The 14482-nt window shown below is 56.4% G+C and overlaps 4 protein-coding genes across 4 annotated transcripts; 3 read left to right on the forward strand and 1 right to left on the reverse strand.

Annotated features, from left to right (window-relative positions):
* Positions 1–142: 142 nt before the first annotated feature.
* Positions 143–1432, reverse strand: ISF_02800 (PI31 proteasome regulator; the record flags this gene model as incomplete). The annotated part of the gene is made up of 2 exons (XM_018846406.1): positions 143–1164; positions 1252–1432. 2 exons carry the CDS (start codon positions 1430–1432, stop codon positions 143–145), a joined length of 1203 nt encoding a protein of 400 aa, XP_018706134.1.
* Positions 1433–2652: 1220 nt separating this feature from the next.
* On the forward strand, positions 2653–4180 carry ISF_02801 (D-amino-acid oxidase; the record flags this gene model as incomplete). Its single annotated transcript, XM_018846407.1, has 4 exons — positions 2653–2678; positions 2753–2890; positions 2981–3078; positions 3291–4180. The coding sequence occupies 4 exons, from the start codon at positions 2653–2655 to the stop codon at positions 4178–4180; spliced, it is 1152 nt and encodes a 383-aa protein (XP_018706135.1).
* Positions 4181–9582: 5402 nt separating this feature from the next.
* On the forward strand, positions 9583–11844 carry ISF_02802 (hypothetical protein; the record flags this gene model as incomplete). Its single annotated transcript, XM_018846408.1, has 1 exon — positions 9583–11844. One exon carries the CDS (start codon positions 9583–9585, stop codon positions 11842–11844), a length of 2262 nt encoding a protein of 753 aa, XP_018706136.1.
* Positions 11845–13859: 2015 nt separating this feature from the next.
* Positions 13860–14277, forward strand: ISF_02803 (hypothetical protein; the record flags this gene model as incomplete). The annotated part of the gene is made up of 2 exons (XM_018846409.1): positions 13860–14065; positions 14133–14277. 2 exons carry the CDS (start codon positions 13860–13862, stop codon positions 14275–14277), a joined length of 351 nt encoding a protein of 116 aa, XP_018706137.1.
* Positions 14278–14482: the final 205 nt, after the last annotated feature.

Consider the following 14482-nt stretch of genomic DNA (forward strand, 5'->3'; position numbering starts at 1 on the left):
ACTTTTGAAAGCGGCCTCCGTATGTCATATTATCATTAATTCGTACACGAACTTTTCTCTCTCGGCATTTTAAGGCAGCCCTAGTCATACAAGAATTCCTGTTCTCCCCCTCTTCTCGTTATTTTGTTTCAGTTTTCTCCTGTTAGATGATACCACCACCACCTCCGAACGGATGACCGCCTTGGCCACTACCCGGCCCAGGGAAGCGAGGCCCGCCACCGGGACCAAGGGGGTCATACCGCGCCCCGGGAGGCACCTGGGGATCGAACTCGCCGCCGGAGCCCCTGCCCGGGCCGGTGCGGCCCCCCTGCCCGGCGAAGAGGGGGTCGTCAAAGGTAGGGTGCATGCCGCCGAAGCCACCACCCCCACCGCCGCCACCGCCGAAGGGAAGGCCGGAACTGCGGAGGGGGTCGTGCGGCCCGAGACCGGGCGGGTGCAGGTCGTCGTGGCCGATGTTGAACGGGGAGCGGCCGCTGCCGCCGGGCATGACGAGACCTCCTGCGCCGACGGCCGGTGGGCGGTTGAGGTCGTACTCGTCGTCGAAGCCGGGAGGCATGAACTCGCCGCTGGGGGCTGCGGGGCGTCGGGGCCGCGCCGACTCGGGCAGCTCGTCCGGTCGCGGGAGGGGCACGTCTGCTCCCGAGGAGGGCTGGTCGCCGCCAAACGGCCGGTTCGGGTCCCGCATCTCCTGCTGGAAGCGCTCTTCGCGCAACGTGCGCACCTGCTCCCGCTCCTCCGCCTGCTCCTCGGTGGCACCGGCAGCGGGGACGTCGCCGAGCAGGGGCTGGACAATCTTGGTGCGGACGTCCGTGAGGAGGCTCGCGACGGCGGCGTCGGAGACGAAGACGCGACGCAGCTTGTCGACGAGGTCTCGGCGGTCACCGGTGTCCTTGCCGTCGGCATCGAGGGTGATGCGCAGGGGTAGGGCGCTGGACTGGACGACGTCGCGGGCGGCGACGTCGAAGCGGTGGATGGCGTTGCTGTCAGAGGACGAGGGGGAGGAGGTGGTGCCGCGGATCTCGACTCTGGCGCCCATCTTATCGACGCGGAAGATGTGGGTGGTCTTGTCGTCCTGCTGCTGCGCGTGGGTGTAGACGAAGCTGAGCGAGCCGAAGCCGGCGTTCCAGGCGGCGGGGAGGCGAGGCGCGAGGGACTGGCACTCGGCTGCGTTGCCGTTGTTAGCAAGACGATTGATGAACGGGCGAGGGGAAAGTTGAGCGCTGGTGATTGGGAGGGGTCTGGCGGGCGTACCTAGTGGTCTGCCCTCGTGCAGGCCGATGAGGGTGAAGCCGAGAGATGTGAGGTACGAGTGGAGGAGTAGGCCGATGGCCTCGTAGGAGCTGGCCAGGTCGGACGAGTCGTCGCCCTGCGGGTGCGTGGGCAGAGCCCTAGCCATGCCCTCGAAGGCGGCCGTCGTTGTGAGGTCCGACATGATTTGCGTAGCAGAAGAGAGTTGCGATGGCGCAGGACGGGTTCTTTTTGGGTGACTGCTCTGGCTGGGCTGGTTGTGGCGCGAGGCTCGCTCAGCGGGGTAAGGAGGAGTAGGAGCTTTTGATGGGTGACTGTGTTGTTCGTCGGAGGAGAAGTGTTGGGCGGGATGAAGATTCGTTAGAAAGGCGTTGAATGGCGCCAGTAAAGAGATGGAAGCTTGATGGGGATGGAGGGGCGAACGGTGAAGTGGTTAACTTTATAATGCTCTGGGCTGGCTGGATTGAGGCCTCGTCATATCTTTTGCTGCCTTCCCTTCAGCCCTATATGTGGAGTTGGCAGTTGTCGAGCGCAAAGATGTTGCAAGTAGGGGCATCAAGTGGCATGCTAACAGAGCTTCCAAGGACTTGATTAAGTGCTTAAAAAAGAGTAAAATACTTTAATCAGGCTTTAAATAGTTATAAAACGAGGCCGCATATTCAGTGATGTGGTACGTGACAAAGAGATGCATAAAATGAACCCTCATCAAGCAAGCTCCCACACTTGCCCACGACGAGGCTGTGTGCGATAACTAACTACCTGGTGACGTTGGTTCTCTGTCCGGGCTGTAGCTAGGCTGCCTCGTGCTTACGTTGCAACTTGCGTTCTCCTGTGCAACTTTGATAGAAGCTTGCTAGAATTGGCTTAGATACGACAACCTAAAGAAGAATTAGACACGGCGTGCCTACTATACCGCAGAGTCAAGGCGGACGGAGCCAATCAATGTGGAAATCCATTAGCGTCTAGCCAGCGGAGGCCGCCGCTGCCTGCAACCAATTCAATAGAGGATGTTCCTGGCACCCAAACATCTTGCAGAGGGGTAGGCAGCCAGAAAAGCGCCAACTTATCAGCCTTCCAAGGCCAGCTTTGTGTTGGGCCATTAAAGATAATGCTGGTATTCTTGCCAGGAAGCGATAATCAGCCACGTAATAAGTTTTTACCTATTTCATGCGGAGCGGAGTAGAGAGACACCGGTTCCCGCGCTTCCCCGAGAGCGGAGGGCTGATGCCGCAAACCCGACCCACCTGCTCCGCGCGGCACAACTGCAATAAGATGTGGACTTGGGCCGAGCTGACTCCCTCTCTCTCCTCAACGAGAATGTAGGTCATTGTCTCTTCCTTGACCCAACTGCGAATTTTGGCATCTTCTTTGACCTACCACAGACAGAGTCAACAGCCATTTATCATGAGCACCACTATTGTCGTTGTCGGGTGAGAGAGAGTTCCCCAACTCCAGTCTGACCGCCGCAGAAACCACGTCACTAACCGCCAGTCATCCCATCCAGCGGTGGCGTCTCCGGCCTCACGTCGGCGTATCTACTGTCCAAGAGCAACGGCAACACAGTCACCCTCGTGGCCAAGCACATGCCTGGCGACTACGACATCGAGTACGCGTCGCCCGTCGCGGGCGCCAACGTCATGCCGTGCGTTTGTCCCTCCCTCTCCTCCCGTCCTACTCTGATCGAGGCACGCATGCATTGCATCTCTGCTGACACTGCTTCTCCCGCTCACAGCATGAGCTCAGACGCCAACAGCAGATGGGAGCGTCGCACATGGCCCGAGTTTGAGTGGCTCTGCAGAAACGTTCCAGAAGCCGGCTTCCACTTCAAGAGTACGTAGCGCGCATCAACAACCCAAGCATATATCACAACCCGTCACAAGGAGAGCCACAAGATTTGTTTGCCCCTCGATACACAATCTCGCGCACAAGGCACAACCTGGCCCTGTCGTAGCTCCTGTTCCCTTCATTGCCACGTGGCAATCTACCACATCGTCCTACGTTACGCTGACAACGTCTCCTCCTCGTTTCATCCTCACCGACAGACACTCTCGTGTACCGCAAGCACAAGGACCTGGACCAAGCAACGGCCTCCATGCCCATGGATCCGCTCTTCGACCGTGACCCGTGGTACCGGCACCTGATGCCCGACTACCGCGAGCTCACGGCCGACGAGCTCCCGCCCGGCCAGGACAGCGGGTGCAGCTTCACCAGCGTGTGCATGAACACGCCCGTGTACCTGTCCTGGCTCGTCGGGCAGTGTCTCCGCAACGGCGTCGTCTTCCGGCGCGCCGTGCTCTCCGAGCTGACCGAGGCAGCGCGCCTCTCCCACGCCGGCCGCCCCGCCGACATCGTCGTCAACGCGACCGGCCTCGGCGCGCTGAAGCTCGGCGGCGTGCGCGACGCAGCGATGGCGCCGGCGCGCGGCCAGATCGTGCTCGTGCGCAACGACGGCCCCGCGATGGTCGCCACCTCGGGCGTCGACGATGGCAGCGGGGAGGTGCTCTACGCGATGCAGCGCGCGGCCGGCGGCGGCACCATACTCGGCGGCACCTACGACATCGGCAACTGGGAGTCGCAGCCGTGCCCGAACATTGCGGCGCGCGTCATGGACCGCATCGTGCGCCTCGACCCGGCGCTCGCCGGCGGCAGGGGCGTCGCCGGCCTGGACGTGATCCGCCACGCGGTCGGGCTGCGGCCGTACCGTGCGGGCGGCGTGCGTATCGAGCGCGAGACGCTGCGCGATGCGGCAGGGGGAGGGAGCGTGGAGGTGGTGCACAACTACGGCCATGCTGGCTGGGGATACCAGGGCTCGTTTGGGTGCGCGGAGAGGGTCGTCGAGCTGGTGAACGAGATCCGCGCGGCGAGGGGCGAGGACCTCTCCAACGAGCCGAGGCTGTTCAACCATGAGGCGGCGCCGACCTCGAAGCTGTGAGCAGATGCGCGCAGGCCGACGAATAGTTCTGAATATACAGGATGCTACCCATGTTCGGGCATAATAGTTGGACCCTTTCCGCGAGATTCCAGTATTAGTGAGTTGACAGGGAGATCACGTTCAGCAACCTCGGAGACGTGTGCGAGGAGATGGGGGTATCTGCCACGGGGCAACCCCTGTCGCATCCATCGCATTTACACAGGGCTCAGAGACATGGGGTAGCCGAAATAGAATTATGAAGAAGAAAAGAGAGACCGGACCAACACGCCCTTGCGGGCGCGCAGCTGACCTCAGTAGGGGTTGACCGCCCGATCACCGTGAAGCCTCAGCCGACCGGAGAAGCCCGGTAATCCACAAGCCGAGGATGCCACGGAGAATTTGACTGGGAGCCGCCGTTCTACAGCTTCTGATGAGTACAATGCTCATCCTGCTCTCCACCACTTGTCTCAACGTCCCTTGGGCGGCCCGTCATCTGTTCATGCGACCAGCCAGTGTAGGGCACGAGGATAGATAAGTGTCACGAGGTCTACTGCCAGGCCATGCATGGTACATAATTGTAGGAGCTGATGGGTGGCCCGTGAGTATGGTGAACGGAAGCGTGTTTGCGAGTTGGGTGTTCTGGTGCTGTGTTGAACATAAGAAGGGCTATGGAGAATTTGTGTCAACAAATAAGTGTTCTTTTAGAATTTAACAATGCAAGTTTAGATCGAGCTTCTGGGGACTACCAGGTTTTCATCCTCGAATAGTATTTGCGATCAAGGTTATGGTCCGCCTTGCGGTCTTGAAGACGCTGGGTGCTGTACTACCGCTGGAGGCGGTGTGTCAAAAGAACGCGTGCAGATCCCACATCATGACCTTCATCTTTGCCTATTAATTTTTAGCAAGACAATTGTCTTAGCAGTCAATTTTTGCTAGCAAGGGCCGTAGTCTCGTTCAAGGCCACAGTCTTCCCCAGGAAGAGGCTGTTTATGACCTCGGGGGTCGGGGACCTCGTCTCCGAAATGGGCTCCAGTAGGATGACCAGTCAAACGACTTGTCAAAATTGTTTCAAATTAGCAACGGCAAGCTGAAACCAAATCATCGGCTAAAAAAGTTTTTTGCTTAGCGGTAAGCCTCTCTCTGGTGTTGGCTGGCCATCTTTCCTCGAAAACTATTGTGCGTAGAGCCATTGATTGAAAAACGCATTTTTGCAACAGAGAATTGCATGTTTGCGATGCACGTAGGTACATAAAATGTTTGCGATGAGGCGCTTATCATCTGTCTGCTTCTGGAACCGTAGTAGACATGACTTTAAGAGGGACATCTGTGATCTGCCACAGTCAGGTGCTGCTTCTACATCGTGATTTAGCCTCACGCGAGTCTGGGCGACGGATTGCTTCATGATAATAAAGCAAGCACCAAAGCAGCGAGGCGAAACATACCTTCGCCCAAAACTGTAATTTCAAGACCCTGTCAGTGTGATGATCTAGTTCCGCACGATCCGTCAAGTCAATCTTGGATCGCCCTCAGCTGGGCCTGGGTTGTCCTTCATCTCCCGTGCATCTGAGGATTGGATGAGAGCGACTGGGCGGCGCCGGCTCACCGAACCGACCGCGCGGGGTTGAGAGCGGCATGCCAATTTCGGGCTCCCATTTGCAAGAAGCACGGCTCTCCCGCGTTCTGTATGTAACCGCGCGACGGGGACCGGGGCCAGTACAACTGAGTTTGGCCAGATTTTGGTCGAAAATTGGAGAAATACGAGAGCCGATGCGGGTCTCAGGCTACGCGCCGTTTTGCTGATTTATACGGGACAGTCGAGACCACAGCTAAAAGAGGAAACGAGGCGGCGCCATGGCTCGATGTGGTCGAAGTGCTATCCTGCATCGAGATTGGCTGGGGAGCAAGTCGACAACTTGTTTCGCAAGAACCGGCAATGATGCGCGGAGTTGAACCAGCCAGTTGGCGATGGGGAGAGACAGGCACACAGGCTGGCCGGCTGCTGACATCGGAACAATGGGCAAGCGACGACCCCAACTAGCGGGAAGCCACAGTGCGTGAGAAGCAGGTTACAAGACCACAAAGAGACTGCGAGTCTGCAGCAGTGTTTCAAGTTTTGGGCGGGCTGGTAGAGAGACGATGACGGAAGCTGGAAGAGGACGTGGAAAGAGAGTTATAGAGGGTGCATGACGGCGTGGCGTGGCTGGGGGGAGCTGACGGGTCTCGAGTCGAAACCATGGAAGAGGAGACAACGTCGTGGTTTGACGCTTGACTCGGCAGCTGCGGATGGCCTGTGGCGAATTCAATCAAGCTCCCCGCTTCGAAGTCTTTTTAACACTCAGCAGACCGACCGCGTGGCCGGCAGTAGACAAGGTTCGACGGCGCAGACGGGTTCGTCGGGGTCGTCGGGTCTAGACAACGGCCGCGAGGCGTGCTGTGGTCCGTACTCCGTCCGCGAAATTCAACCTTGTTCGGCTTCCATGGTCACTGTGGCCAGGGAGCACCGCATTCGGATTTAACCTTCTTGGCAAGCGCCAATGAGACAGATGCAATAAGTGACAAGTAGTATCATGCAGCGCATCGGGAGGTGGTCATGTTGGGGCATGCTGTAAAAGCAATATTTGGCTGGTATTTGGCGCCCTTATTATTAGTATGATGCGGTGCTGGTGTGACTTGGTGGGAGGGAGGGCGAGATTAAGGCTGCTAACAAGTAGTTATTACGAAGAGCCGGCCAGCACCAGGCTTGATGTCGCGGCGGGGGCGGGCCGACAAAAGTAATAATGGCGACGAAAGCGGTGCTGTAGCTTAGTTGGATCTGTCATTATGATGTCTATGATCAGACAGAGGCCTGCAAGTGCGGGAATGACGAGATGAATGGTTCGCGGTAGCCTGTAGCAGGGCAGGCGATGCCCAGCACCGTGCCTTGTCGTCGTTGCTGTCCAAGCTGCGTTACGACACTGGACAAGCTGCGTGGCCGATGCAACACACCACTAGTTAGAAAGTTAGTAACGCGCCCAACGTGGTGCGCTTGCCGTATGTACAAATGCAGCTTGGTCGTCGTCTCAAAATGGGCAGCGGTGCCAGGTTAGCGAAAGGCGACCGTGCGGTGATGAAACCAGATATCTTGCTGGTTGAAGGTGAGATGTGACGGGATGAGGGCTAGGCTGGAGCTGCTTGGTGAACCACGCTGAACCACTGTCGGCCGATGCACCAGCCACGGGGAATTGTCAAACGATTATCGAGGATCCTGTGCTTGACAAGCCACTTTCACTTTCATCCGCCACCGGCGATTGGGCATGAATTTGCCATGACATGGTGGCACCGGCCGGCATGAAAAGCACCAGACAGAGTTTTTCTCTCTGATTGATGCGGGTGGGTATCAATGGCTGTAGCCAGTAACAACGCCCGGTTACCCGTAACTCGTCTTGTTCTCTGCCATTTGCCTCTGCTTTGCTCTGCTTTGCTCTGCTTTGCTCTGCTTTGCTCTGCTTGGTCGAAAGCTTTCTTATAAGCTGCTGCCGCTTTGTCCCACCGTACCCATGTTGGCGGTGGGAGGCGGGCCGGATTCTATTTGAAGCTGCTGGCTGTTGAGCGTCGACGACAGTGACTGGCTGACTGGCTGACTGGCTGACTGGTTCATCCCGAGGATAGGAGCCTTGCACTTTACTTTTAGGCCCCGGTACAGGTACGAGGAGGCGTCTTCCTGGTCGCCGCCCGGTTGACTAGGAAGGTGCATGACAGATGCAGGAGGATTTGCAGGTGTGCGTTTGTGCCGTTGTGCAAGTTGTGCAGCCCGTGGCCTTGTCGGCGGTGGGCAAATGCTGATGGAACCGGTAAACTGAGGAGTTGATCAGGTACAGTACAGAATCAGCGATGCTTTGCTTGTCCAACGCTGGCTTGGTTGTGCTGTGTCGTGTTTTGCTTGCCTGCCTGCCTGCCTGCCTGCCTGCCTGTCTGCATTGTCTTCCTTGAGTGGTGCGTCCTTGTGGAAAATCATCGTGTTGCAGCGGGTCGCACAAAATTTACCCGCCAAGCCACAGACAGGGCAGGGCAGTCAAGCCATTCAAACCACTCACCACCTTAATTAAAGCCGTGCAGATGGACAGCCGACAACAGCATCGTCAGAGAGATGTTGTTGTGTGTTTTGAGTGTGTTTGGTGCATTTCGCGCATTTTTCGATTAAAATTAGCACGCAATGTTTCCATCAGCACCTAGGAGGCTTCTTGGCCAGCTTCCAAGTTTCCCGCCAAGGCCCAAGTCAGTTCCCCCCAGGTGGTTGGTTGACTTTCCTTGCCATCCGTACACTTTGCTGCTTTGTCCGCCCTGGCCCTGCTGGAGCATGTCCCTCTTGCCCCCAATTTTTAGCGCACGCCCGGTGAAGACACCCCCGTAACGGAGCATTTTTAGTGCACCCCTCCAGCCACTCCCCGTCTCCTTTGTCCTTGCGCTGTTTCTGTGTTGCTCTCTTTCAGTCTAATCATGTACATATGTATGTACCTATGTATCCTCCAAGGAGGAATGGCCCTCATTTTCAATCGCGTTGGATCCCGCACCGCCTTGTTCCAGGCTTTTTCCGGGGCATGTATGTACATGGTTTTATTAGTCCACCACCTCAGCGAACAGGTACCTTTTTAGAGGCACCAGCTCGGGGCGCTGGCCGCTTCCACTGCAACTGGAACTTCCCTGTCCCGCTGCACCTCGTCCCTCTTTCAGCATATCGGCCTTCTGACCTTGGCAACTTGGCACCACCGCCACAATCCATCTCGCTGCCTCACCCATCCCCTCGCAGCATACGCCCGGCGATCCCTCCTCTTTTTCCCCTTGACATCTAATTCCCCAATCTTCTTGACTGTCAACCGTCATACTATTTCTTTTCTTCCTATTTTCGTCGTCTTCTTATTCTCAAATCTGGCGTAGCCTTTGTTGCTTTTCCTTTTACTCCAGCCTCAGATCTACCTATTGTCACCACATTCTGCTCCGGCTGATCATCCAGTTAGCGCCTGCCCAACTCATTCTGTCGGTAGAAGCCGATCCTGAGCCTCGCATTAAACCCCCGTTGCATTCCAGCGCGCCGCGCTCTCAACCACTTCAACCAACGTTTCGTCCCGGTTACAACCTTCTCATTCATTTGCTACTCGATACTCTCTCCGCTTGCGACGTTCAGCCCAGACTCGACCTCCCGACTCCCGACCCGCGGCAATCATTCAGTCTACGCTATCGCAATTGTTCGGCTCGCCTTCAGTCTGGCGATTTTTGCATCATAGTCGTCTCGGGATCGAATGACTCTTGGGCTGTTGCTCCGCTGATACCATACTCCGACAATGCCCCAACGAGCTTCCGCGAACACAGCTACATTTACTTACGATATATTCGTCACTTCACCAGGGCATTAGCATCGCAGTCTTCATACGCCGCACTGCCTTACAATGGCCCTCTGGCCGTTCCGCCGGAAGACGGTGCACTCACCGACGCGCACCTCTCACCTCGACGATATCGAAGACTCCCCAACGCGTCGCCATGGAACTTCCCCTCGTCGCACTGACGGCCGCAACAATCGCGCCAGCGCTCCCGTCCCCAGAGCTAGCGTTCGCAAGAAACAGCGCCCTGAGCCCAACAAGCTCCAGAGACGCGTCAGGAACTACAGTTTCTCACCAAACCGCCGCGAAATTATCCAAGTCGATCCCAGAAGCCGACCCCAGCAATATCAACACGATCAATGCGATTCCCCTTGGACCCGTGCTCCAACCTTGTATCTGAAGCGAGACCCCCGACACCCGCCCGTTGCAAGGCGGAAGAGTAGCAAGCGTCGCCATGAAGACCATGAGCGAGAGGCGGAAATCAAGGCAATGAGCTACTACATGCCTAGCCTCCCCGCCGATCGCCCGCTGCATGGCGGTGGCAAGTACAGCATCAAGAGGAGCAAAACCACCCGGCATTCCGACCAGTCGGGCAAGAGAAACTCAGATGTTTCGCTACCCTTACCGGACTCCTTACAGTCCAGCCTGTCTGGAGACTCCGACATGACCTCGTATCAGGTGTCCATTTTTGACTCGCTTGCCCCCCGCCCAACCCTTCGCTATGGTACTGGCATAAAACGTACCTCCTCACGCGCTTCCGCGTCGGCGCATCCAGTATCGCCCAAGGGACTGCTCTCAGGAGGGAATGCCATATCGGAGGAAGTCATGCACCCGCGTAAGCGCATTGACGACTTGGCTGACGACTTGGACGCCAAGGCTCTCCGTGAGCTCATGGACAGAGACACCAAGAGACGCCAGCGCGCACGTACTCGAGAGCAGGCTAAAATCGAGAAGAAGATTGCCGACGCAGCGGAGCGCCACAGGCAAGAAGCAGATGACGCAAGGAAGTCTGGGTCACCCTCCCCTTCCAACATGGAGCGTGGCGTAATAGGCCGTGAGCTTATCGGCTTGGGTCTGGATCCTGCCTCCACGGTCGTCACTTCCTCGCGTCAGCGTACCTCCCAGTCATCAGAGCCCACTACAGCCAATGAAACGCAGGCCCCCCTGCAGGTATTTCATCGCGTTGATACTCTTCCCAACGAAGACGCCGACCGTGACACCGAGGCGTCATCTGGACGTCCTGCGGCTCAATCCATCGACCAGCAGGAGTCTGGCGTAGCTGCGCCCCCAGTATCACGCCTCTCGGGCTTGTTGAGAACAAAAAAGTCGCGCTCAAAATCTACACTCGCTTCTGATAAAGACAAGCTCGCTGTTCCCAACGATGGGGAGTTTGCGCGAAAGGGCTCCGAAGCGAGCATGGGCAAAGGTGCTCGTCTGTCTATTTCCTCTTTACTGAAATGGAATAGCAGGAACAAGCGTGGCTCTGGCCCCTCGTCATTCTCCAACACGTCCAGAGAAGAGATGCAGGCCGTGGCCTCGGCGCAAGCGCAAGCGCAAGCCGAAGCACTCGCTAAACTGCAAGGAGATGATCTCCGCAGTGGCTCTGCCGATAATCTGCGAAGCGGCAGTTCATTATCTGGTAATTACGTTGCAGGCAAACTTAGCGCGGCCCCGAAGCGCACGCGCTCACGCTTCCGTGAAGATCTCGACGACTTCCCAACGCCGCCTGACTCACGCGTACAGTCACCAGATGCTGAGCCTCCTATGCCCAGTATTGCCGACTCAAATCATGGTCACGGCACACAGCCTATACCGATCCCCGGTCATGGAATGCCGTCTGCTTTTGCACAGCGTTCCGTTGAGAAACTGCGTGAGAGAGCCTTGACCGGAGGCTCGGGGAGCTACACCGCACCCTCACCGGACCAGAATCTGTCCATGTCTCTGGCATCGATTGATTCTGAGGGCTCCTGGCTGTCCGGTGGCGCTGGCATCCGCCGATCTGGCGCTATTAGAGATAGCCTCTTACGTGCCAATCGTCAAGCGCAGCGTGACAGCTCCCCCGCTCCGAGTCTCGACGAGGATCTGGGCATCATTGAGGATGAGTACATGACGCGCCTCACCCCCACTCACCAATCTCACGGAGTTCCTAAGAGGCGCTCAGAGGAAGGTCGTCCCAGCAGTGACGAGGACGAAGGGGAGTTGAAATGGGGTGCAGTTGGTGCTCGCCCACAGTTTATCCACCGCGTTAACCGTGGGACGGTGCACAGTCAGCAAGCGCTGGTCAATATTGATTCCGCTGACGAGGAAAGCATTATTGAGGCCTCGACATAGAGGCATCAAACGCAGACTGAGAGTGTCTTTGGCGGGAAACGGCAGCTCTGTTGAACACTAGTTGCAAAGAGATGTGAAACCATTCTGGACATATATCATTTCCTTTGTCTATCACAATACCAATCTTGGAAACCAGCCCAAAAAAACCAGGAAAATCAACAATCAACAATCGACCAAAAAAACAAGACGGAAAATCGAGACCCAAAAAAGAAAAAAAAAACAGAAAACAGCAAAATATCCAGAATGGTCCCCTCTTTCAGCGTGTCAGCCTTCGGCGCGGCATTACCACCCAACTCACCCTTGGTTGGTTATAGTAGGCCTCCCTCGTTTGGAGACCGAAATTACCTCTCAGATTTTTTTTCTCGCCTTGCTGCCTTTCTGTTGCTTTCGTGTATACATGATACCCGCTACCTGACAGAGGCGCAACGGGCCACGATTTGCTTTGTGCTGCATGAAGTATTTGTGCTGTGCGCATCGGGCAGGAGCTATTTATGTTAATTTTTTTTTTTTGCTTTCTATGGAGTTTATTATATGGCATAGCCTGGCTGTTTATTTATGAATAGCTCTTTGGATTCTTGGGGGTTTCGTTGGATGTAGAGTTGGTGAAAAGAGCTTAGGCTAGCTGGATACAAGGAAGGGTCTGGGTTCACTGCACATGGATGTTGCTGTTTGGCCCCGAGGAGCATTTTGTTTCTATATAGTCTACATACATATGCAGCCACTCTTGGGCTGCTATTTTTTGTGAAAGGAGTTTTGCGCTTATTTTTTGGTTGCTATTTCTGGCATACCGAGGGCAAATATATACCGATGTTTATCTATACAGGCTCTAGTGTAGCTTTGCGCCATTTCTCCCAGCTTGCAGGAGTGATATGACATGTTTTGAAAGTAGTAAAGAGCTTCTTGAAAACTGAATTTTGCGTGATAGCCGGAGAACGGGTTGCCGGCAGTGGATTCAGTTGTCAGTTGTGCTGCGGAGATATAAAATGTATTATTACGATGAATTACAGCGCCCTCCATCACTTGGGGGAAAAAGCGGCCTCCGTAGTGGCTGAGTTGATGGTCAACTTGTGTCAAGTGGCGAGTCGCCGATGCGGGGTTGCGAGGATCAACAAAGCGTCCGGTACACCGGAGAATTAAAAGGGTAGGTGCGCACGGCAGCAAATATTGGGTTCGGTATTGACAGCCACGTTCTTACAGAGACAAGGAGGAGGCTATGATGAGAGTCCGACTCCCGTATCCAACCGCCATGGAGAAAGTCGGGATTCTACATCATGTAGGATGTCAACCACCAACGTCATATCAGAGGGGAAAGAAGCAGGAGGGCGCCTGGGGTCGGCTCCAATTTTTGGCCACATGAGCCCAAGACTTTTAGGCTTGTCGACTGACAGGCATCTTACTATTTCCCGCTGGGCTGGCAACTAAGCTATTTTTTCATGTGTGAAGTGATGAGGCGCCCTGGGCCTATGACAACCCCGCCATTAGCACGCATTACCTTTTGAATGTGGGTGGGAAATAGGGCCCGCTGTGCTGCTTCGTGCCCCCCCCGGCTTTTACCGACTAACCCGGATGGGCGGCTGCCGTTTTTGCATTCCTCCCTCGTAAAACCTCAACACAACGAACGATCACTGCGCAACAGCGTCGCTATCCGAAAAGAAAGCGAATAAATTATTGCGCTGCAGAGAAGCGAGCGCAACGCTGTAATTTGTTGCTACCCCTCGTCGCCGCCGCCGCCGCCGCCGCCGCCACGATCGCCTTGCGGAAAGCAAACGGCCCGAGGAGACACGAAGCACACGACATCAAAGCGATCAACCACATCCCGCGACAACGCCGCGGCAAACGGGCGGCGTGCGACAAGAGCAACCTCATCCATCTCGCCGCAAGTCGCTTCCTCTACTATCGAGAGGCTTGATACCGCAGCGTGGGTGAAGCGCGCCCGACGACTGCGAGGTCAACATCCAAACACCAAATCAATCCCGCCCCGCCTGGCAACACCACACATCTCTCTTCCTTCCACCATGCCTTCGCAACGCCCCTACTTCCTCTCATCCTTCATCGCCGCTTTTCGCCAGCAGCCCACGCCGTCCGCCTCCAGCCAGGGCAGCGCCGGCAAGCAGCAGCACAGCACATCGTCGGCATCAAGCCCCGCTCAGCAGCAGCAGCAGCAGCAGCAGCAGCAGCAGCAGCAGCAGCAAGCGTCGTCGTCGTCGTCGTCGTCGTCGTCGTCATCACCCGGCCCGACGACCAGCGCCATCGCCGCCGCCGCAGCTGCTGCCGAGCGACTCGAGCAGCGAGGGCTTTCGCGACGTGCTCGGCGCGGACAAGTGGTACATTGGCGGGCGCACCGCCACGGGCGAGGAGCGCTTCTTCAAGCTCGGCGTGGTCCGCCGCGTGCGCAGCAACGACGGCCTAAGCCTGGACCGGCTGAGCCTGTAGCAGCGCGCCAGAAAGAAGAAAAAAAAGAAAGGAAAAAGAGTCGATGTGAATCATGGAATTATGGCAAGGAGACGGGGATCAAAACTGGAAACAATATAAAAATATTGCTTACTTCTCTGGGAACTGAAAGTCCTTGGCAAGATATCGAGGCAGGCAAGTCTTTTTGCTGACTGGACATGCACGGGTCTCTTCTCTCGCGCTCTTC

This window comes from Cordyceps fumosorosea (genome assembly GCF_001636725.1).
Source record: "Cordyceps fumosorosea ARSEF 2679 chromosome Unknown scaffold_5, whole genome shotgun sequence".
Classification (NCBI taxonomy): Eukaryota; Fungi; Ascomycota; class Sordariomycetes; order Hypocreales; family Cordycipitaceae; genus Cordyceps; species Cordyceps fumosorosea.